The 23,660-nt window shown below is 51.0% G+C and overlaps 1 protein-coding gene across 15 annotated transcripts in view; it reads right to left on the bottom strand.

The window, feature by feature from the left end:
* The window catches only part of tncb (tenascin Cb), a 417,727-nt gene that overhangs the window by 130,436 nt on the left and 263,631 nt on the right, over window positions 1-23,660 (bottom strand). For all 15 annotated transcript variants that reach the window (XM_072488244.1, XM_072488246.1, XM_072488245.1 and 12 more), the window contains one exon: window positions 91-664. In XM_072488244.1, coding sequence (XP_072344345.1) covers window positions 91-559 — 469 coding nt within the window. In that variant the 5' untranslated portion in view covers window positions 560-664. The remainder of the gene's footprint in view (window positions 1-90; window positions 665-23,660) is intronic.

Raw genomic sequence — 23,660 nt, 5'->3', positions numbered from 1 at the left:
ATATATATAGCAGAACTCTCAGTTTACGTTGGTGACATAGTAGAAGCATCACAATTATTTAACTATGTCATACACTTACTACTTTCATACCTGTTCCTTGCTGTGCACCATTTCCACAGCATCCTCCATTAGCACACTGATCACGCAATGATGAGACATGACCTTCCAGCACCTCCAACCTGTTGAGTAAGTCACGGATGTCTGGCCCTGCTGCACAGCCGCAGGCCTGACGTGGGATATTGATTCGGTGAGTGAAGACAATTTGATTTTCACCATCAACAGTATGCTCTATGTGCTCGTCGCTGGAATCAGCTTTGGGTCTTGCAATGCCATCAGGAGACTCCAGGTCCACTGAACAGAGAGAGCCAAGAGGAACATTGATGTTGTAGACATGGTTGAAGTTTATAGGTTGGGTTCCAACTGGTAAAGTGATATTCTCTTCTTTTGGCTGCACAATGTCTCTCCTCTGTCTAATAACTTTCTTAATAAGCCCCTCGTGGGTTTGTTCCACCAAAATAGCTGTCACAAAACAAACTAAAATATGCCACTTGAGCCCCATTTTGGTAGTTCGCGATCTTCCTATTTTGTGCAGTCAATTTTGTTTACTGATGTAACACAGAGCGATAAAATGTGAAAACTTTGGAACCTTTTCAGCTCAATTTATCTGTAAGAAATCAAGAAATAAAATGTGAAAGGATATCGCTTCACAAACTGGCATGACATTTTGTAATTCTTCACACATTTGGAACAAAAATTAAAATTTGCATTTGGAGACATGTTGAGGCAACCAAATTAAGCAACAAAGTCAAAACTACTGTCATCTAATTGGATGTTAGATGGTGGGTTGATTGATTTAAAAGGCTATCTTTGTTGTGCAATGACTATTCATTAAATACAGATGATTAAACCACTCTAATCTCAGGCCTTGTGGTTTTGCAGACTTGCGTACATTGCAAACACTGAAGCCACAGGTGTTATTGAAATGCATTAACATGTCACAGCAAGGCACAGCTTACAAAAAAATAATGTGACAGCTATTGAGGAATTGCTCTGTCCAATCATCCCCCAATTTGGCTTGTGTGATGGATGGGTAACAAATTTTGTAACATTTGACATGGCTTTCAGAACTTAATTGACGACCAAACGTTTGTCAGTTCAGATGAATGGGGAAGGCTTATCTTAAAGTGTCAGGTGGACACCTAGCAGATGAGAATTTTAAAATAGTCAAGATGGATGTTTCTCTTCAACACACTGGCAGTGGATCGTCAGTGGCACAGCACTGACATTGACACTGACCCTGGCCAATTTCTCAGGACGGCGAAAAGGAAATTGGTGCAGCCTTGTCTTCGGGGAGGCAGTGCTGTATTAGGGGAGGCAGTGGAGTCGTGGTATTGTCACTGAACTAGTAATCCAGAGATCCAGGGTAATTCTCCGGGAGCATGGGTTCGAATCCCAACCGGGCAGTTGGTGGAATTTGAATTCAATAAAAATCTGAAATTGAAAGTCTAATGACGACCATGAAACAGTTGTCAATTGTCATTAAAAATCCATCTGATTCACTAATGTCTTTTAGCGAAGGAATTCTGCGATCCTTACCTGGTCTGGCATATACAACTCCAGACCCATAGCAATGTGATTGGCTCTTAAATGTCCTCAGGGATGGGCAATAAATGCTGGCCCAGCCAGCGACACTCTCATCCCATGATGAACAAACAAAAAGGGGAAGGTCAGCAAAAGTGAAGATCAGAAATATACTTTTCTTTCTTTCAACTATCTTTGTAAATCAGCCAATAATAGACAACAATAAGAGATAATTATTATTTAGAGGAAAGACATTTTCCACATAACAGGAGCATCAAGGGGCACGATTTGCGTCCCACAGAATCAGGATGGGACATGACTAGATCCAGGGAGAAGCCTCTTCAGGAATTCCCGATGGTCGATATACCTCGCGAGATCTAATAAGATCTGGATCTCGCGAGACATCGCAATCTGGATCTTTCCCACAATGGGCAGGACCCAGACTCACGTAGTTAAGTGAGCTTAAAAGCCCACTTAATTATGTCTGTGCCGGATCGAATGGCCATCCGGCATCTACTGGCCTCGCTGAGGAGACGCCAACCGGATGCCATTTAGCACTGGTACCCACTAATGGGGACCAGGTGGAACGGCACTTAGGGGTGTCTCCCAGGTGATTGGAGACCTCTGGGTGGTCGGCCTCTTGGCAGGGGGGCACCCTGGCACTGCTAGTGCTACCTGGGCACTTGGCACTGCCAGCCTGGAACCTTGGCAAGGACACTAAGAGGTACATTTTTAAAGCTTTTGAATTATTTTTCTAATTTACAAAAGGACTGATACTGTAGCGCCATCTTGTTTTATATATTTTTGAAAAGTAATTTACAGTAATTTGAAGTCAGGGGCGAGATTCTCCGACCCCCAGCCGAGTCAGAGAATCGCCGGGGGCTGGCGTGAATCCCATCCCCGCCGGTTGCCGAATTCTCCGGCACCGGATATTTGGCGGGGGCGGGAATCACGCCGCGCCGGTTGGCGGGCCCCACCCCTGCGATTCTCCGGCCCGAATGGGCCGAAGTCCCGCTGCTAGAATGCCTGTCCCGCCGGCGTAGATTAAACCACCTACCTTACCGGCGGGACAAAGCGGCGCGGGCAGGCTCCAGGATCCTGGGGGAGGCGCGGGGCGATCTGGCCCCGGGGGGTGCCCCCACGGTGGCCTGGCCCGCGATCGGGGCCCACCGATCCGCGGGCGGGCCTGTGCCGTGGGGGCACTCTTTTCCTTCCGCCTTCGCCACGGTCTCCACCATGGCGGAGGCGGAAGAGACTCCCTCCACAGCGCATGCGCGGGGAAGTCATTTCCGCGCCAGCTGGCGGGGCACCAAAGGCCTTTTCCGCCAGCTGGCGGGGCGGAAATTAGTCCGGCGTGGGCCTAGCCCCTTAAGGTTGGGGCTCGGCCCCCCCAAGATGCAGAGGATTCCGTACCTTTGGGTCGCGCGATGCCCGACTGATTTGTGACGTTTTGGGTGCCGGTCGGCGGACATCGCGCTGATACCGGAGAATTTCACCCCAGGTTTTCAAATTTCCTGGATTGACTTATGCTTTTGTGACAAATCCATTTTCAGCCATATCACAAGTTATAACTCCAAATATATCAAGGAATATTTTAAATGCATTTCAGAAAATCCTATGTTTAAATCGTTGTCCAATTGTGCTGGACTGTGACAGATTTTACGAGGGATTCTCCCGAATCCGCGCGATGGCCCAACGCCGGCGTACAAAATGGCGCGAACCACTCCGGCATCGGGCCGGCCGGAAGTTGCGGAATTTTATGCATTTCCCGGGGCTAGGCCGGCACCGGAGTGGGTGGCACTGCGCCAGCTGGCGCCGAATGGACTGCGCGAGTTAGCGCATGCGCAGAATCGCCACCGTGGTCCAGCTCAGGTCCCGCCGTGTGGGACCATGTCCAATTCTCGCCGGCGGGACTGGCCAGAAACCGACGGCCGCTCGGCTCATCGGGGCCCGGAGAATTGCCAAGGGGGCCGCTGCCAACTGCCCCCAACCGGCGGGGTGTGATCCCCGCCCCTGCCCGAAAACCAGCGCCGGAGAATACGGCAGCCGGCGTTGGAGCAGCGGGGCGAGATTCACACCGCACCCCGGGGATGCTACGACCCGGGGGCGGGGGGGAGGGGGGGTGGGGGGCATAGAATCCCGCCCTTTGTGTTTGGTAAAAACGCAAATGATTCTGAGTAGAAACACAAGGGAATAAAGCACTTTACAAAACTGGCATGACTTTGGGTGCAAGTTGCACTGGAATCACCAATTCATTCACTATTATGGCCAAGTCTGTTTCATTGCCACGGCTACTTTAAACTGTTATCTGATTTTCCTGGTCAGCAAGGCATCTTGTAAGTTTGAATTCATTGAGTATATGCAAAGCCTTTACATCCTAACGTCCTAGTTAGCAGGCTCTTAATCCAGCAATTGTCTGAAACTATGTGCAACAATGGTCACTCCGCCTCTGAAACTTACAAGGCTAAGAATTTGAGGGGAAAATCCGAATTCCGAATGCCACCTTGGAACAATGAGAAAAGTCGAGTTGAACAATTTTATTTCAAAAATGATTTTGAACTTTGAAAAAGTTCCAAATTGCAGCATGCTACATTCTCGCACGGTATAATTATCAATGTACAGCAAATGAGTCTGGGAATTTCTCACTGTCTGCAAACTTGGCAGCAGGTGGCTGAGCTTTACGTATGTGTAATGGACCAAAGAATTTTTATTCAAAACAGAGGAGCTTCCCAATATTACCCAATGTCAAGTCTAGGAGAAGCAAGAGCGACTGAAATTCCAACACCTGAAACCATAAAGCCAATTGTTGGCATTGAAAAATGTTAGAATTTGAACAAATAAAGGGCAGCATGATGGTGCAGTGGTTAGCACTACAGATTAAGATGCTGAGGACCCGGGTTCGAATCACGGCCCCGGGCCACTGTCCGTGTGCAGTTTGCACATTCTCCCCGTGTCTGCGTGGGTTTCACCCCCACAATCCAAATATGTGCAGGTTTGGTGGATTGGCCACGCAAAATTGCCCCTTAATTGGAAAAAAAAATTCAGTACTCTGAATTTATTGAAAAAAAGAATTTCAACAAATAATTGTTTAATTGCACTAATATTTTGCATGTTACTCAAATCAAGTTTCTAACTTGAAGAGTGAAATGGGAAGGCTGGCTCAATTTTCATTCTCCTCAGTAACAGCGAGTAATCAGAGAATCAGAGAATAATAGAGTGCAGAAGAGGCCACTCAGCTCATCGTGTCTGCACCGACGCATGAAAAACACCTGACCTGCCGACATAATCCCATTTGCCAGCACTTGGCCCACAGCCTTGAATGTTATGGCATGCCATGTGCTCCTCCAAGTCCTTAATGATGCAAATTCAGACCCAAACTCTACTTCACTAGTTAAGTAGCCACTGTCAACCTGGCCACAGGGGCCAAGAAATGGATGCTTCAAACAATCCAAATGCATAGACCATCCCTAACGCTTTGGTGACGGTATGCGGGAGAACATGAGGTAAGCAGTCAACCATTCAAAGTTTACAAATTTTGGAGGACCAGATGAGGTTACCGAAGTGATGGAGGGGCAGGTATTTGAAGTTTGATTATAAGTCAAGAGGGGTTGCGATTTTGTTCAGTAAGAAGACGGTATTTGTGGTGGCTAACGAGGTGCGGAACACAGGAGGGCGGTGTGACAGTGAACATGGTCTTACGGGGCATCTGTCGTCTTTATGTGCCCAATTGGGATAATATGGAATTCATGAAGAAGATTTTGCCGGCCATTCTGGATTTAGACTTGCACCAATTGATTATGGAGGGCAATTTCAATTGTGTTTTAGATCTCAGGATGGATAGGTCGAGCCCCAAATCAATGATAACGTTGGGGATAGTGAAAGAGATGGGGGTAGTGGATCAATGGACATTTAGGCATTCGAAGAGTGCGAGTTTTCCGTCTTCTCCCATATGCATTGGGTGTATACGATTTTTCCTGATGGAGAAATCTAAATTCTTGGGGTTTGTGGGTGCGGAAGACACCAGGATTGTAATATTGGTCCACATTAGAACTTTGCGCGAAAGGAGCTCACTTTGTTTCCTCAGCTACCACGTCATACGCTACTGGATAGGTTGTTATCAAATGAGAAGTTGGGGGAAGGGAGGATTGCAGATATTTATAGGTCGCTACTGGAAGCCAGGGGAGGTGCCATTAGATGAAACGAAGAGGAAGTGGGAGGAGGAGTTGGGAATGGAGCTTGGAGGGTGGGGGGACTGCCTGGAGTGAAATCTTGTATTGGGTGAACTTGACTTCTTTGTGTGCCAGGATGAGTCTGATACAGTTTAAGGTGGTCCGCAGAGCTCACATGACCTGGGCGCGGATGAATAGGTTCTTTCCCGAGGTGGGTAATAGGTGTGAGAGGTGCGCAAGGAGACCAGCAAATCAAGTACACATGTTCGGGTACTGCCCGAAGCTAGTAGAGTTTTTGGACATCGATCTTTGAGACACTGTTGGAGACAGTGGGTGTGATGGATGAGCCGTGCCAGCTGGTGGCAATCTTTGGGGTGTCGGAGATGCGGGAGTTACTGGAGGGAAGGGGGCTGATGTTGTGGCCTTCGCCTCCCTGATTGCTCGCCGAAAGGTTCTGCTAGGGTGGAGGTCGGCGGCGCCACTAAAAGCATCAGGATGGCTGGGGGAGAGGGGGGAAATTAAGTATACTTTTAGAGGGTCAGAGCAGGGATTTTGTGTGAGGTGGGGACTGTTCATACCTGTGTTTAAAGATTTATTTGTCGCTGGTGATTAAGGGAGGGGTCTTTTAGGGGGAGAGTTAAGTTGGGCAAGGTTTAATAATAATAATCTTTATTGTTGTCACAAGTAGGCTTACATTTACACTGCAATGAAGTTATTGTGAACAACCCCTAGAGCCACATTCCAGCACCTGTTTGGGTACACAGAGGGAGAATTCAGAATGTCCAATTCACCTCACAAGCACGTCTTTCGGAACTTGTGGGAGGAAACAGGAGTACCCGGAGGAAACCCGCGCAGACACGGGGAGAACGTGTAGACTCCGCACAGATAGTGACCCAAGCTGGGAATCGAACCTGGGATCTTGACGTTCTGAAGCAACAGTGCTAACCATTAAAAACGGGGAAAATGACAAACTGTTTATACTTTGGCTGTCTTTTGGGTGGCTGTGTAACGTTTTATGTTAGTTTTGGAATAAAATGTTTTATTTTAAGAAGTTTACAAATTTGTTGGTTTACTTTAAAAAATATAATGTTTATTTTCTGAATTCCTTGGAGGAGAGAAGGCAGTCTAGTTATGGCAGATCTGTTCTCCTGTTTTAAAACATATCGGGCAACAAAATATAAATTTTAAAATTCATTTACGAGATGCGGGCGTCGCTGGATAGGCCAACATTTAATGTCCATCCCCAGTTGCCCTTCAGAAGGTGGCAGTGAGCTGCCTTCATGAACCACTGCAATCCCTGAGATGCAGGTGCATCCATAGTGCTGTTAGGGAAGGCCAGAGAAGGCTTCATGCAGACAACTCATATCTATTCACTGAGCCTGGTGATTTTGATGGTTAGGTGAAGAAAAACATCCCCATAATTTACAATTGTGACTGCCTGGAACTCACTGTTTTGCATTATGATAAATAGGACATTTGTACCAATATATAAAACACCACAGTACAGCAAATGGCATTTATAATGTAGATTATGACTTTAACTGTATCCCCAAACCATAACAAACCTGAAAATGTTTCACTTTATTACAATCGTACTGTTTTTTTTCCAATATAGTACAAGTGCTGCAGGTCCATTCTTTTGCAACTACTTCATGCTTTTATCACCCCCCCAACTATTTCATAATTGTTGACTCATTCACCAAATTTATGAATTTTCATTAGATTAAAGTGAGGGGGCCAGACTTAGGAATTCCTTCCCCAGTGTCTCAGTCTTGATTCAGGGTAACACATTGACATCCAAATCAGAGATTTGTGGCTTCAAGTCTTGAGCACATCATCCAATCATGATACTTCAGTGCAGCACTTGAATGCTTCATTGTCGAAAGTTCCACTTTTCGGATGAAACGTTATTATATCGAGGCACCACCTGTCCTCTCCAGTGGATATCAATGATCCCATGACTGTGTTTCAAAGAGCAGGTGAGTTCTTCATCGATCTTCATAGAATCCTTACAGTGCAGAAAGGAGGCCATTTTGCCCATCAAGTCTGCACCAATTCTTTGAAAGAGCATTCTACCCAGGTCCACTCCCCTGTCCTGTCCCTGTAAACCCAGCTAACCTGTACATCTTTGGACTGTGAGAGAAAACCGGAGCACCCGGAGGAAACCCGGAGTTCTACCTGATGTCCTGGCCAATGTGTATCCTTCATTATTTCATTGCCATTTGCAGGGCTTTGTTGTGCAAATGTTCCCCATGTTCCAAGAGTGGCTACACTTCAAAAGTACAGTATTGGCTGTAAAGCACTTTGAGAGGTCCTGCGACTGTGTAATGGAAGACCATTCTTTTCTTCCTGTGGAGTAAAATCTCAATCTCACTTGTCACCACTTCCTGATAGTAATCTTCGACCTGCAATTTATCATGGCCAATTTAAGGGCAGGTTATGCAGACCACATCATGAGTGGAGTCAGTCAAAACCCTCATGACACTTCGCTAAATATAATTTTGAAGCCATTTAGAAGTTTTGAAAATACACCAAGTCTCTCATTTAGATACAACAGTTGTCAAAATAGAAGATGAATTGCAGACAGGCACAAGAAGCGAGATCACCAGGTTGTCTCCATGAACATAAGCATTAAAGTTACAATAAAAGGCAACCAAAGCTATCACAATTTGGTGAAAAAAAAGATCTTACAAGGGACTCGCAGTATGGATGTACTATGCAGATGCTGAATCTGTCTTAAAATGGAGAAACAGTGAATATCTTTATCAATATCTTTACCGTGGGCAGCACGGTAGCATTGTGGATAGCACAATTGCTTCACAGCTCCAGGGTCCCAGGTTCGATTCCGACTTGGGTCACTGTCTGTGCTGAGTCTGCACTTCCTCCCCGTGTGTGTGTGGGTTTCCTCCGGGTGCTCCGGTTTCCTCCCACAGTTAGGTGGTTAGGTGGCAGGTGAGGTGGATTGGCCATGATAAATTGCCCTTAGTGTCCAAAATTGCCCTTAGTGTTGGGTGGGGTTACTGGGTTATGGGGATAGGGTGGAGGTGTTGATCTTGGGTAGGGTGCTCTTTCCAAGAGCCAGTGCAGACTCGATGGGCCGAATGGCCTCCTTCTGCACTGTAAATTCTATGATCTAATTGCACGATAATTCAATATTACTGTAGAAATCTATTTACCTGTACAGTGGGCATTGACTATTCTTGATAGATCTTAAGTTGTAAAATAGCATAAGTTCACAATACAAATTCTAGAAAAAGAAGCCATTAATTGTAATTTCATCATGCTCTTAGAGGATTAATTAAAACTGAACTAAATCAAATACACATAAAGCTTAAAAAGCCTCATATTCAATATTCAAGCTAATTCTAAATACTGGGTCTATTAATGTTATAGCCAAGATTAATTTTCAACCTCAGATCTCAGCTCTTGGCAAAGCTCTATGCAGCCCTCCCATCAGCAGTACAGTTTAAATGCCAAACTTCAAAATGTGCTGAGAATAGCACTAAAATAGATAGCGGTGGAATTGGCAAATTAATCTGCTGCACAATTTCACAGCTGGGCAGAATTGAGTGACAAGATGGTCAAATAGAATTTCCACTAAATAATGAATGCTAGCCTTTTGACACAAAGAAGGTGCCCTTTTGAAACATAATGAGAACGTGGTGCACAATTTTAACAAACTAAATTGCCACGCAAGATGGTGTTTGATGATTTTTAAAAACGATCTTCATATAGACTTTATCATACAGGAAACATAAACCTTTTATTTCTCTATTTCAACAGTGCTGGAGAGTAGCATTGAGTAATAATAACCCGTTTTGGACAATATAACATGTTTGACATGAAATAAATTGCCGATTCTTATCTTCTGGATTGGCAGGTAATGGGGGAAAATAGGTCTGAATCCCTTCAAATGAACCATGTGGTCAGCCACCTTTGTGGAATTGCAGAGCAGAAGACGAAATCAATGAATAGTATAGTCATATGGTATAATATAGTTAGAAACTGAAAGCCAGAAATTATAGTGCCATCTTTTAGAGCCTATTATTTTCTATCTATGGAGCTTCAGACAATACTGATAGCGACTTCAAAGTCATTGACAATTGTCTTTGTTGCATTGAAATTAGGTCGATCAAAAGTGAAATCTGCAAAATACATAATATATTAAGCAATCTCTGAGTAAAAAGATTTATCCCGTGGATTCATACCACAATTGTGTTAATTCTGACACTTGTCCTTACGTAGCGCGAAGATTTATGACCAAATATATTCTTTGTCAACTGACTAATTCCTAACCCCCCACCAGTTGTGTTTCTTATCACCCTACCTCTATTGTGCATGATGCCCATCATTCTCCATTGCCCATTGCCTTCCTTTGCCTAAAACATAACTTTAAAACTTTCTCTTCCTGGTCACATGCCATCCACACTTGGGGAGTTGCGTCAATGTTAACGAGCTAATATCTTGGAATTCAAAGCGAACATTGTGGAACAACCATCGTCACAGGCAAAGAAGCAAATCAAGGTGATGGTGACCCATCATCTTCTCAGGCAACTAGGATTGGACAATACATGCAGCCCTGCCAGTGTCATCCATTTTGAGAGCACAGAATTAATTACATGGTGCAGTGTTGATTGTGTAGGTATGATGAAAGTACCACTACTCAATAAATATATGGCTTTTAACATTGCAGTTGTTTTCTGATATATGACATTGCTCATTCTGAATATTTTTTATGTTAGTTTGTTAATTTATATTTACTGTGGGTTATTTTTAGTGAAAAGGTGGAAACAGATGTGGAATAAGTGCTGTGCTAATTTGAAAGTTTATTTTTAGCATGCAATTTCGGTTTTAACTGCTGGTTTCTCCAATTTGAACCTGTTTGGAGGCGGAAAACAAAAATCAGACACCTACAGGTTTAGCACTCAAAGGCCGATTCGACACAATTTTCACAGAGCAGTATTTGAGGGCTCCATGCACCGACTGCTATTGAAGGTATGGAGCGTGCTGACTGACAACAATGGTACATTTCAGGATGGCTCAGGGTGAGAAGATGCATGACCATAAAGGTCCTGGAGGAAGAGGTTCAGAGGAGGAGGGATGTCCTTTAACCATAGAAAGAAAGACCTCGGCCGCTCTCCCACAGCAGCTGGTCTGCCCTGGCCTCACATCCTCCCTCTGTGGATCAAAGGGAGGCCCTTAGCAAAATGCCACAGACTCCTTTATCTCCTGATGACTTCTAAAAGGTGTCCAATAATACAATGGCACCACACTTACTCTTTTTAAGTAAAGTCTTCAGAGAATTTCCAGAATAAATGTTGATAAGGCTGACGGTGCAGTCTTGACAATTGTCCCAGAAAATTTCCCAATGCACTTCAAAAGTAGCCTTCAAATCTCCAGCAGCGACTGAACAATAAAAAGTGATCTACTTAAATGGACACTCAAAACCCCGGCAACTACAGGCTTTCTCCCAATCAACTGGTTGCTGTTAGGAGAAAGTGTCAGATCAGTTGTTAATCACCAATGTGCCATGCAGCCACATTAATGATCGCTAGCAATCATTTTAAGTTATAATGAGCTGCTTAAAATTCTTCTGACTGCCATGCTGAGAGCAAGCTTCAACTCCACGCACGAAATACTGGCTAAACCAGCATTTCAGCCTAAAGACTCTTGTTTGGTCACCTCGGAGCCTTTTCAGTGCCCCAGAATATCTGGAGAAAGTCCCCCATCTACTCCATGGCCTGGAATATCGGGGGGAAATCCCCCCATCTAGCCCACATTTTAATTTAATCGTATGTGCAAGTTACAATCTGCATCTTTTAACATTTCATAGATTTTTAACAGCTGACTTGAGGCTAAAGGGACTTCCTCCATTTTGGTTTTCTTAGCAATCTGCCAGACCTCACACCCTGAACTCCAACAGAGAAAGCATACAGTTACTTCAGGAAACCTTTACTGTGGCTGCCAACGCTGGCCTGCAGTCAGGCACTCAAATATGGTGATGGAGGAGTCTGCCAATTTCTACTTTATTCTTGACCAGGCATCTTTCCTTTATGATGTTCTCTTTAATTTGTTATTAAGCCATTGAAGAAACCATGGGTTTCATGAGGTAAAATTGTGTCTAACTTATAGCACCCAGCTCATCAATGTGATTTTATGACACTCCTTTGCCTGGGATTAGAGAAAAGGCATAAAATTGCCAACACAACAGGGTGCGTGTCTTTGGCAAAATAGCAGATAAAAGAATTTCATCTGAATGCTTTCATGGCTTCATATGGCAATGACATCCACTGATCGATGGGACCGTTGGCTAAATTTGCCGATGATACCAAGATAGGTAAGAAAGAAAGTTGTCAGGAGTAGGTAAAGATTCTGCCAAGAGATGTAGACAGGTTAAATGAGTGGGTAAAGCATTAGCAGATGTCGTATAATGTGGGAAAATGGTAACCTATCCACTTTGACAGGAAGAAGAGCAAAACAATATATATATGATTTACCAGAAAAGGTTAGTTTGTAGGAATAGCAAGGAAGGCAAATAGAATGCTGGCATTTATTGCAAGTAGGAAGTTTTACTGCAACAAAAACAGAAAATGCCAGGAAAAGGTAGCAGATCTAGTAGCATATATAAGGAAGGGAAAAAAATTAACATTTAGAGCATATATTTTTTTTATTCATTCATTGGATGTGGGCATCGCTGGCTGGGCCAGCATTTATTGCCCATCCCTGTGGGCAGTTAAGAGTCAACCACATTGCTGTAGGCCTGGTGTCACATGCAGACCAGACCAGGTAAGGATGGCAGATTTCCTTCCCTAAAGAACATTAGTGAACCAGGTGGGTGTTTCCGACAATCGTCAATGGTTTCATGGTCATCATTAGACTTTTAATTCCAGATTTTTATTGAATTCAAATTTCACCATCTGCAGGGGCAGGATTTGAACTTGGGTCCCAAAGGAAACTACTCTACTTCTTCAGAATTAAAGAGAAGGAGAAATGTGTTGGATGTTATATTGTATAAGGGGTAGAATAACTGTGATTGGTGGCAGCGAGAAGAGGTTGCAACAAAGATTTCAGAATGTGTTAATGGGAGAATAAAGGCCAGTGCCAGTGGAAAGCAAAACTTAAGAACAATTGACAGATGCCCCAGAGGGGGAGGGAGCATTTTTGCATTGGGACAAAAAGTGTTTGGGATAAATAAAAAAGTTTACAGTCTAAAAAGGTTACATGTCTGAACTCAATGATGAGCCCTGAGGACCATAATGCTATGTGCAGTTTTAGTCTCCTTCTGTGAAAAAGGATATCATTGTATTGGAAGCAGTTCAGAGAAGGTTCACTCATCCCATTCCTGGGATGAGGAGCTTATTTTATGAAGAAAGTTTGAACAGAGCAGACCATTGGAGTTTTGAAGAATGAGAGGTGATCTTATTGAAACACATTAAGATACTGAGGGGGCTTGACAGGGTTGATATTGGGAGGATGTTTACAATTGTGGAGGAGAGTAGAATCAGGCAACAACAGTTTAAGAATAAGAGGTCTCCTTCTTAAGACAGATGAGGAGCACGTTTTCTTCTCAGTGTCATTATTATGAGGGATTTTCTTCTCTAGAAAGCAGTGGAGGATGTGTCATGGAATTTATCCAAGGCTGAGTTAGGATTTTTGATCAACAGAGGAGTCAAGGATTAAGTGGGGCAGACAAAAAGGTTGTGTTGAGACTGCAACCAGATCAGCCGTGACCTTATTGAATGATGGAGCAGATTCGAAGAGGTCCAAAGCTCCTATGTTGTTCCCATTATTGTATAAATGCAAAATCATGGGTGTCACAAAGTTACTTGGTGATGAAAAGCATCTTCAAGTTCACCACATAGTCAGTAACCTGCCTGTGCAGAATTAATGTACCATCAATGACCACGAGACAAAATGGTGAAACTATTGAGGCTTTATTGCACTAGATGTTGAGCCTACTGCAGGCGGAACCAGAATGGAAGCAGCGCAGGAGAGCAAACACGTTTATACAGCGCCTGCTGGGAGGAGCCAGCAGGCTGGGATTTACTGTGTTAACTGTAGTACAGTGGCAGTACCATAATACACGTAGTGTGTGACCAGTGGTGTTTACTACATTCACCCCCTATTTAAAAAAAGCCCAGCGGGGTGAAAAACAACGTTATAGATTGAGTCTGTCGGGGGCTGTGATCCTCCGCCTCGATCACCTCAGTCCTGGTTGTGGCGTGGGCGCCGATGTGGGCACCTGCGACTCCAGGAGCGTGTTGTTCTCTCCTTCTTCACCCAGTAGTGGATCCGCTGAGGGGACAGATGCTGCTCGGGTGGGGGCTGCGGTGAGGGTCGCTGGTGGGAGGGTGAACGGCGCAGGGGCGGGAGAGGCAACCGGAGGGGGAGGGGACGGTACTGGGTCGGGAGTGGTGGTGGTTGTGGGTGGGGACCCAGCGGGTGCCAGGTCCCGGAGGGAGACTGTGTCCTGTCGCCCATCATGGTGTGCCACGTAGGCGTATTGTGGATTCGCATGGAGGAGGACTTTTTCGACAAGGGGATCCGATTTATGACTCCTCGCATGCTTCCTGAGGAGGACGGGCCCAGGAACCGTCAGCCAGGTTGGGAGCGAGACCCGGGTGGTGGACTTCCTAGGGAAGGCAAACACATGTTTGTGAGGGGTCTCATTAGTAGCAGTGCACAGGAGGTGGGGGAGGACGTAGAGTCTGAAGTTGCTATACTCTATGCCCTGTACAGAGAGGGTCGCGAAGCAGTACCCCCGGATTTGTACGGAATGGGATCCGGAGGCCAGGGAGATTTTCTGGGTGACTGGGAGGACCGGGAGGGAGTAGCCCCTTACCGTAGCAGGGTGGATGAAACTCTCTGTGCTCTCGGAGTCGAAGAGGCAGGTTGTCTCATGCCCGTTGATCCTAACAGACGTCGTAATGGTCGCGAGGTTGTGGGGCCGAGACTGATCGAGGGTGATGGAGACGAGCTGTGGAAGATGGTGGGAGTTGTTGGGCTGATTTGCGGAGGTATCGGTGGGCCGCGAATGGGCAGGCGAGCAGGGATCCTGAGGCGCGGTCCAAGATGGCATCGAAGATGGCGGCACCCACGGGGCGCACATGGCGGACGACGTCCAAGATGACGGCGTGCCTGGATCGCACATGGGTGGTGTAGCGATGCTGGGCCTGGAAACGGCAGTGGCCGATTGGGCCTGGCAAACGGAGACGAAGTGGCCTTTCTTGCCACACCCGTTGCAGGTCGCGCTCCGCGCTGGGCAGCGTTCTCTCGGGTGCTTGTTCTGGCCACACAAATAGCATTTGGGGCCTCCGGAGTTGGCTGGCTGCCGCGCGGCGCAGGCTTGCGGCGTGCCCAGGTCGGAAGATGGTGGGGCCCATGATACCCACGAGGGTGCCGTGTGGTGGAAGGTGTAGGACTCTAGATTGCGGGAGGTCACTTCCAGGGAGTTAGCGAGCTGCACAGTCTCTGTAATGTCGAGCGTACCCCCTTCCAATAACCGCTGGCAAACATAATTGGTCTTAATGCCCATGACATAGGCGTCTATGATCAGCAGTTCTGTGTGTTGGACTGCCGACACTGCCTGGCAATTACAGTTCCTACCAAGTATCCGCAAAGCACGCAAGAAATCGTCCTGAGACTCCCCCGGGAGTTGCCATCTCGTGGCCAGGAGGTGCCTGGCGAACACCTGATTCACAGTCCTGATGTACTGTCCTTTTAGTAGCACCATCACTTCCATGTAGGTGGGCGCGTCCCGAAAGAGGGGGAAAACCTGTGGGCTCACCCGTGAGTAGAGGATCTGGAGCCTCTGCGGGTCTGAGAGGGCTTCCGTGGATGCTCCGAGGTATCCTTCAAAGCATGCTAGCCAGTGCTCAAAGGTGGCTGTGGCGTCGACTGCGTGAGGGTTCAGTTCCAGGCGATCAGGCTTGATTCAGACGCTCATCTCTAAAATTCTAGTGCAATAAATTGATGTACCATCAATGACCACGAGACAAAATGGTGAAACTATTGAGGCTTTATTGCACTAGATGTTGAGCCTCCTGCAGCTGGAACCAGAATGGAAGCAGCGCAGGAGAGCAAACACGTTTATACAGCGCCTGCTGGGAGGAACCAGCAGGCTGGGATTTACTGTGTTAACTGTAGTACAGTGGCAGTACCGTAATATACGTAGTGTGTGACCAGTGGTGTTTACCACACAGATCACCTGCCCTTTGTGGGAATCATATGCTTATTATTCATTTTATTGTAATGGAACAGAAACTGGGCAGATTCTAGTGCTGATATGTTATATGTGCCACCACCTTACCACCAAACAACCTGGTTCAAAATGAAGCCTGATGCTTCACATTCACTCCATTCCTAAAACATATATGAGTAAATTAAGGGCAATTCTGATTAATTTGCTTAATTGTAGAAAGTGGGCTGAATTCTCCGCCGTCGGAATTCTCCATTTTCCAGCAGCCCGGGGGTTTCCCGACGGCGTGGGGCTGCCCAACAATGGGAAACCCCATTGACCAGCTGGTGAAATGGAGAATCTCGACGGCGTGCTGCACCAGAAATCTGGTGTAGCGGGACAGTAAAACCTGCCCAATATCTTTTGGAAAATTAATCCAACAGAATATATTACAAACATTATGCTAATCTTAAAATGTAACCCAGTTTAAAAATAAATTATTTTCCTGACATAATCCTGGAAGGAGGTCTTGTTGCACAATGGGTAACATCCCACCCATCATACACTGTACGAGTGCTTGCAGTTTTAGCCAATGATACTTTAAAGTGACTGAATGATCAACACTTTTATTGGGCCGCATAAAAAAGGAATTTTTTTAAAGGACGTGGATCAATGAATGACTGTTCTCCTGAAGCTTTTTTGTTTACACACACTGCTGTCAATGTAGAGGTCTTGTGGCACATTGGGTAGGACCCCTGCCTCTAAGCCAAGCTCTGGGTTTGAGTTCCACCCCAGGACGTGATGGCCAAGGAAGGTGCATTCATAACGCAGCTAACAGGTTGAGTATCACCCATGCAAAATCCTTCCAGCAAAATTTAACATTGCAACTTTAATGTTGATACAATGGTATGACCAAAATTTGTGACAGAGGGAGATATGATTTGAAACAGGAACAATACCAACCACCTCCCCCCCCCACCCTCCAATTTCTAAACTAATAGAATTGTAAATGTCAAGCACTATCCATTTTTATCGGGTGTAAGAATTATTGCGAAAGACTAAACTAGAACACTAATTTGCTGTTGAGCATTACTTCCCTTCTAAGCATACATTCTGCCATCTGGGGCGAAATTCTTCGTTATCGGCGGAAAGTCCGCCGATCGGCGCAAAAAACGGCGCAAATCCGACTTGCGTCACGTCGGAAAAATGGGTCGATAGTCTCCGGCCCGAAATGGGCTAGCAGCGACGTAACGGGATCCGCGCTTGCGCAGTGGTTCACGCCGTGCAGCGTCATACGCGCTGCACGGCGTGACGGCTCATAAGGCCGCGCTGCTCCGCCCCACTCGACCTGAACACCCGACCGCAACAGCCGACTGGATGGCTGGCCGTCGCTCAGCCCCGAGGTTCGAGTCACGCGATGTGGAGGCGCTCCTGGAGGCGGTGGAGCAGAGGAGGGACGCCCTGTATCCCGGGCATGGCCGCAGAATTGCCCCACGCCACAGCCGGCGTCTGTGGAGGGAAGTGGCAGAGGCCGTCACCGCTGTGGCCCTGACACCACGGACAGGCACCCAGTGCCACAAGAAGGTGAATGACCTCGTCAGAGCAGGCAGGGTGAGCCTCCCCCATATCCCCCCCTCCCCATATCCCCCCTCCCCCATATCCCCCCCTCCCCCATATCCCCCCTCCCCCATATCCCCCTCCCCATATCCGGCATATCCCCCATATACCCCCTCCCCAATATCCCCCCTCCCCCATATCCCCCTCCCCATATCCCCCATATCCCCCCTCCCCCATATCCCCCTCCCCATATCTCCACCTCCCCATATCCCCCATATCCCCCCTCCCCCATATCCCCCATATCCCCCCTCCCCCATATCCCCCCTCCCCATATCCCATCCTCCCCCATAGCCCCCCTCCACATATCCCCCATATCCCCCTCTCCCCCATATCCCCCCTCCCCCATATCCCCTCCCCCCCATATCCCCCCTCCCCATATCCCCCCTCCCCCATATCCCCCATATCCCCCCTCCCCCATATCCCCCCTCCCCCATATCCCCCCTCCCCCATATCCCCCATATCCCCCTCCCCCATATCCCCCATATCCCCCCTCCCCCATATCCCCCCTCCCCCATATCACCCATATCCCCCTCCCCCATATCCCCCCTCCCCCATATCCCCCCTCCCCCATATCCCCCATATCCCCCTCCCCATATCCCCCCTCCCCATATGCCCCTCCCCATATCCCCCATATCCCCCCTCCCCCATATCCCCCATATCCCCCCTCCCCATATCCCCCCTCCCCCATATCCCCCATATCCCCACTCCCCCATATCCCCCCTCCCCCATATCCCCCATATCCCCCTCCCCATATCCCCCGTATCCCCCTCCCCATATCCCCCTCCCCCATATCCCCCCTCCCCCATATCCCCCATATCCCCCCTCCCCCATATCCCCCCTCCCCCATATCCCCCCTCCCCCATATCCCCAATATCCCCCCTTCCCCATATCCCCCCTCCCCCATATCCCCCATGTCCCCCCTCCCCCATATCCCCCCTCCCCCATATCCCCCATATCCCCCTCCCCCATATTCCCCCTCCCCCATATCCCCCTCACCATATCCCCCTCCCCCATATCCCCCCTCTCCCATATCCCCCATATCCCTCCTCCCCATATCCCCCCTCCCCCATATCCCCCCTTCCTCATATCCCCCTCCCCATATCCCCCATCCCCCATATCCCCCCTCCCCCATATCCCCCCTCCCCCATATCCCCCATATCCCCCCTCCCGCATATCCCCCATATCCCCCTCCCCCATATCCCCCATATCGCCCCTCCCCAAATCCCCCCTCCCCATATCCCCCCTCCCCCATATCCCCCATATCCCCCCATCCCCCATATCCCCCCTCCCCCATATCCCCCCTCCCCCATATCCCCCATATCCCCCCTCCCCCATATTCCCCCCTCCCCCATGTCCCCCATATCCCCCCTCCCCATATCCCCCATATCCCCCCTCCCCCATATCCCCCCTCCCCCATATCCCCCATATCCCCCCTCCCCCATATCCCTCCTCCCCCATATCCCCCCTCCCCCATATCCCCCATATCCCCCCTCCCCCATATCCCCCATATCCCCAAGTGAATCCAGCCCTAACCTTAACCTCTGCAATGCACACGCAACCGATGGCGTGCATTCATATACCTGCCTAACACTGTTGCCTTTTACCCCTGCCCCCCCCCCACAGGAGAAGCGCGCACACAACGATAGGGAGCATGTGAGGGCTGGAGGAGGGCCCGCTGATGAAAGGCCACTGACCGTACACGAGGAAAGGGCCCTGGAGCTGGCTGGCGGACCTGAGGACCGGGAGGTTGCTGATGCAGAGGTTGGGGGCGTACTAGCGAGTGAGCCACCGACAGCCCGTCCCCATATCCCCCCTCCCCTATATCCCCATCCCCCATATCACCTGATCACTGCCTGATGTCTAACCATGCATGCTTCATTGTGTATCGCAGGACCAAACGTCCAGGCACCCATCCCCGCAGATGCAGACCGCCCGCAGGATGCCCCTCGGAGACCACAGGAGACGGAGAGACCCGCACCCTCCAGCATGCGACGCCCGCAGGATGCCCCTCGGACACCACGGGAGACGGAGAGACCCGCACCCTCCAGCATGCGACGCCCGCAGGATGCCCCTCGGAGACCACGGGAGACGGAGAGACCCGCACCCTCCAGCATGCGACGCCCGCAGGATGCCCCTCGCACACCACGGGAGACGGAGAGACCCGGACCCTCCAGCATGCGACGCCCGCAGGATGCCCCTCGGAGACCACGGGAGACGGAGAGACCCGGACCCTCCAGCATGCGACGCCCGCAGGATGCCCCTCGCACACCACGGGAGACGGAGAGACCTGGAGCAACAGGGAGACGACACCCCCGTCAAGTGCGGGAGCGACCACCCAGCGACGAGGGGGGCAGCCACAGGCCCCCGTCACATCCGAGCCAGGACACCACTACCCAGGACACCACTACCCAGGACACCACTACCCAGGACCCCACTACCCAGGACACCCCTACCCGGGACAGCACTACCCAGGGAGACGAAATACCGGACAGTGACTCAGAGTGGATGGGTGGAGACGAACCCCCACTCCAAAGTGCCATGGACTCAGAGTGGGATGAAGAGCACGACACAACGCCACTGCTGTTACCAACACCCTCCACCATCGCAGAAACACTCACCACGGTTGGGCACTTTAGTGATGAGGCGCCTGGTACACTCACTGGTGCGCACAACACAGCCGTCCCGGTACAGCAGGTGGAGGTAGGAGCAGCAGAGGGACCGGGCGGTCGGAGGGCAGCCCAGCCCAAGCGAACATCTGCCGCCCAGATGGATCCCGGGTTCCTGCAGTTACCACACCCACACATAGATCCGATGCAACCACCGACCCGGAGACGAGCGAAGAGGGTGACGGGCGGCTTGCGGCGGCTGCGGTCGCAGGTGGAGGAGTCCACCCGCATCCAGGAGCTGGGAGTGGTGCCGGTCATGCGTGGCACCCAGGCCGACACCGCACGGGTGGCGTCCGCGGTGGAGGCAATGGGTGCGACGGTGTCACACATGGGGAACGGTTTGCGAGGCCTGGGGCCTTCCGTGCAGGCGGCGTCTGTGGCCCAGGAAATGGCTGCCCTCTCACAGGAGGCCATGAGCCAGTGCCAGCGCCAGATGGCAGAGGCGCTCAACGCCATAGCCCAGTCTCAGCAGGCCATGGCCTAGTCTCTGCAGGCCATGGCCCAGTCTCAGCAGGCCATGGCCCAGTCTCTGCAGGCCATCGCTGAGGGCATCGGCGCCAGTGGCCATGTGCGAGCCGGCGTCGCACTGTCACAGACAGGGTTTGCCAACCCCCTGGGCTCCATGGCTGCAAACCTGCATACCCCTGTCGATACCAGCACGGGCCTCCAGGACTGGCAGCGCCAGATGTCGGGGGGGCGTCGGATGGCCAGTCCGTTCGCATCCCCCACCCATGTAGAGGCCTGGGGGCCATCGGGCACCCCGAGGGAGGAGGAGGTGGTGTGGTCCGTCCCGGCTCCCTCTGTAGGGGAGGTCCCGGTACACCGCGACACCTCGGACTCCCCCCCTTCCGTCCCAGGTGCATCGGGTGGGCAACGGGCAGGCAGGCTGGCAGCTCGCCATCCCAGTCGCCCGGGCCGCAGCCTGGCCCATCTAGGCCAGGACGCCCCAGGAAACGGCCGCCAAAGGGATCCAGTGTCAGAGGGCAGGAATCACAGGAGTCCACCTCCAGTTCTGCTGTACCGTCTGGGGAACCACGTAGACGTAGTCAAAGGGCCCGTAAGGCCAAACAATTAGACACTGAGTAAGTTGGCACGGGTGCAGGGCACAGATGAGTTTTAGGGGCTAGGGCATGTGCATGAACTCCATTGGTTATTAAAGTCAATGTTACACCTACCGAAGCTGCCTTTGTGCTCTGTCCAAAGTGTGCGGGGGTGTCATGTACGTTGAGCGCAAGTGTGTGTGTGAGGGGTGGTCTTACCTCAGCCCCAGGTGAGTCTGCCCCCTTCCCCCTGGGCCGCCATCAACATCCCCCGGGCAGAGGACGGGACCGTGCGCTGCAGTGTCACAGCCGCATGCAGGGATGGTCCGGGTGGATGGTGGTACTGTGGCCATGGGTCAGACATAGTCCAACGATGTAGAGCCAGGAGCTCATCGCAGGGCGGGTTGTCATCATCCTCCATGGCCTGCGATAGACACGCGTCCACCCGCAACTGTGTGAGCCCGGCCCGTTGTGCCGTAGGTGGATCGGCAATGGGGGGGGGGGGATGGTGTGCATGCGGGTGGGGTGGGTGGGGTTGGGGAGGGGGGTGAGGGTGCTGGGTGGGTGGATGGGTGGGGGGTGTGGGTGGTCGGCTGTTGCCATGGTGTGTGGTCTGTGGCCATACTACCTGATTTCCACGCCCATCTAGTCAGTGAAGCGGGCGGCTATCAGTCTGTCCCGTGCCCGCTGGGCCAGCCGGTAACGGTGGACAGCCACCCGCCTGTGTCTACCCCGTCTGCCCTGACCATTGCCCCCATCCCCCTCATCTGGGGAGGACTGGGCCTTTTCCTGCTGCTCCTCCACTCCGCCCTCCTCTGCCTGCGGCACATTGCCCCTCTGCTGGGCTATGTTGTGCAGGACGCAGCACACCACAATGATGCGACCGACCCTATCTGACCGATACTGGAGGGCGCCCCCAGAGAGGTCCAGGCACCTGAACGCATCTTCAGCACGCCAAAGCACCTCTCGATCACTCCCCTTGTCGCTACATGGGCATCATTGTAGCGGTTCTCCGCCTCATTGCGTGGCCTCCGTATAGGCGTCATCAGCCACGATCGCAATGGGTAGCCCCTGTCGCCCAGCAACCAGCCCCTCAGCCGGGGATGGCGTCCCTCGTACATGCCGGGGATGGATGACCGCGACAACACGAATGAGTCGTGTACACTGCCTGGGTGACGGGCGCAGACGTGCAGGATCATCATGCGGTGGTCGCAGACCACCTGTACATTCATCGAATAGGTCCCCTTCCTATTAGTGAACACGGCCCTGTTATCTGCAGGTGGCCGCACGGCGACGTGCATCACATCGATCGCGCCCTGGACCATGGGGAACCCGGCCACGGCAGAGAAGCCCACGGCCCGGGCATCTTGGCTGGCCCGGTCCACGGGGAAGCGGATGTAGCGGTGCGCCATGGCATATAGGGCATCTGTCACTGCCCGGATGCACCGGTGCACCGATATCTGCGATATGCCGGACAGGTCCCCACTCGGTGCCTGGAATGACCCCGTTGCATAAAAGTTCAGGGCCACCGTAACCTTGACGGACACGGGGAGAGGGTGTCCCCCGCCAGTGCCACGCGGTGACAGGTGTGCCAGCAGGTGGCAGATGTGTGCCACGGTTTCCCGGCTCATCCGGATTCTCCTCCTGCATTCCCGGTCCGTGAGGTCCTGGTATGACTGCCGGGGCCGGTACACACGGGGCGCCCTCGGGTGCCTCCGTTGCCGTGGGGCCGCGGTGTCCTCCTCCCCCTCCTCGTCCTGTCGGTCAGGTGTCCCTCCAGCCTGGGCGGCTGCCGCCTGCCCCTCTGCGGCAGCCTGCGCCGCCTCTCTGGCACGCTCCTCCTCCTCCTCCTCCTCCTCATCCAGGGCAACATAGACATGAGCGGCTGCCACCACGGCGGCCAACATCGCTGGATGATCTGAAAACATGACGGCCTGGTGGGGGGAGGGGAACGACGACATGTCATCATTGCCCATATCCCCTCCTCCCCACAGCCAGGTGGCATGGACCGCATGGGTCCAACTGTTGGAGGCTGGCACCTGGCCAGGTGGACCAACTCACTTGCCCTCCCATCCCCCTCCTCGGCACGGACCCCCCCCCAACCTCCACCCCAGCACGGGCCCTCCCCCAACCTCCACCCCGGCACGGACCCCCCCCCCCCCAACCTCCACCCCAGCACGGACCCCCCCCAACCTCCACCCCGGCACGGACCCCCCCCCAACCTCCACCCCGGCACGGACCCCCCCCAACCTCTACCCCGGCACGGCACGGACACCCCCCAACCTCCACCCGGGCACGGACCCCCCCCAACCTCCACCCCAGCACGGACCCCCCCCAACCTCCACCCCGGCACGGACCCCCCCCCAACCTCCACCCCAGCACGGACCCCCCCCAAACCTCCACCGCAGCA

Source organism: Scyliorhinus torazame, chromosome 22 (genome assembly GCF_047496885.1).
Source record: "Scyliorhinus torazame isolate Kashiwa2021f chromosome 22, sScyTor2.1, whole genome shotgun sequence".
Taxonomy (NCBI): domain Eukaryota; kingdom Metazoa; phylum Chordata; class Chondrichthyes; order Carcharhiniformes; family Scyliorhinidae; genus Scyliorhinus; species Scyliorhinus torazame.
The sequence above is the reverse complement of the archived record's forward strand: the minus strand, read 5'-3'. Positions and strand labels throughout refer to the sequence as shown.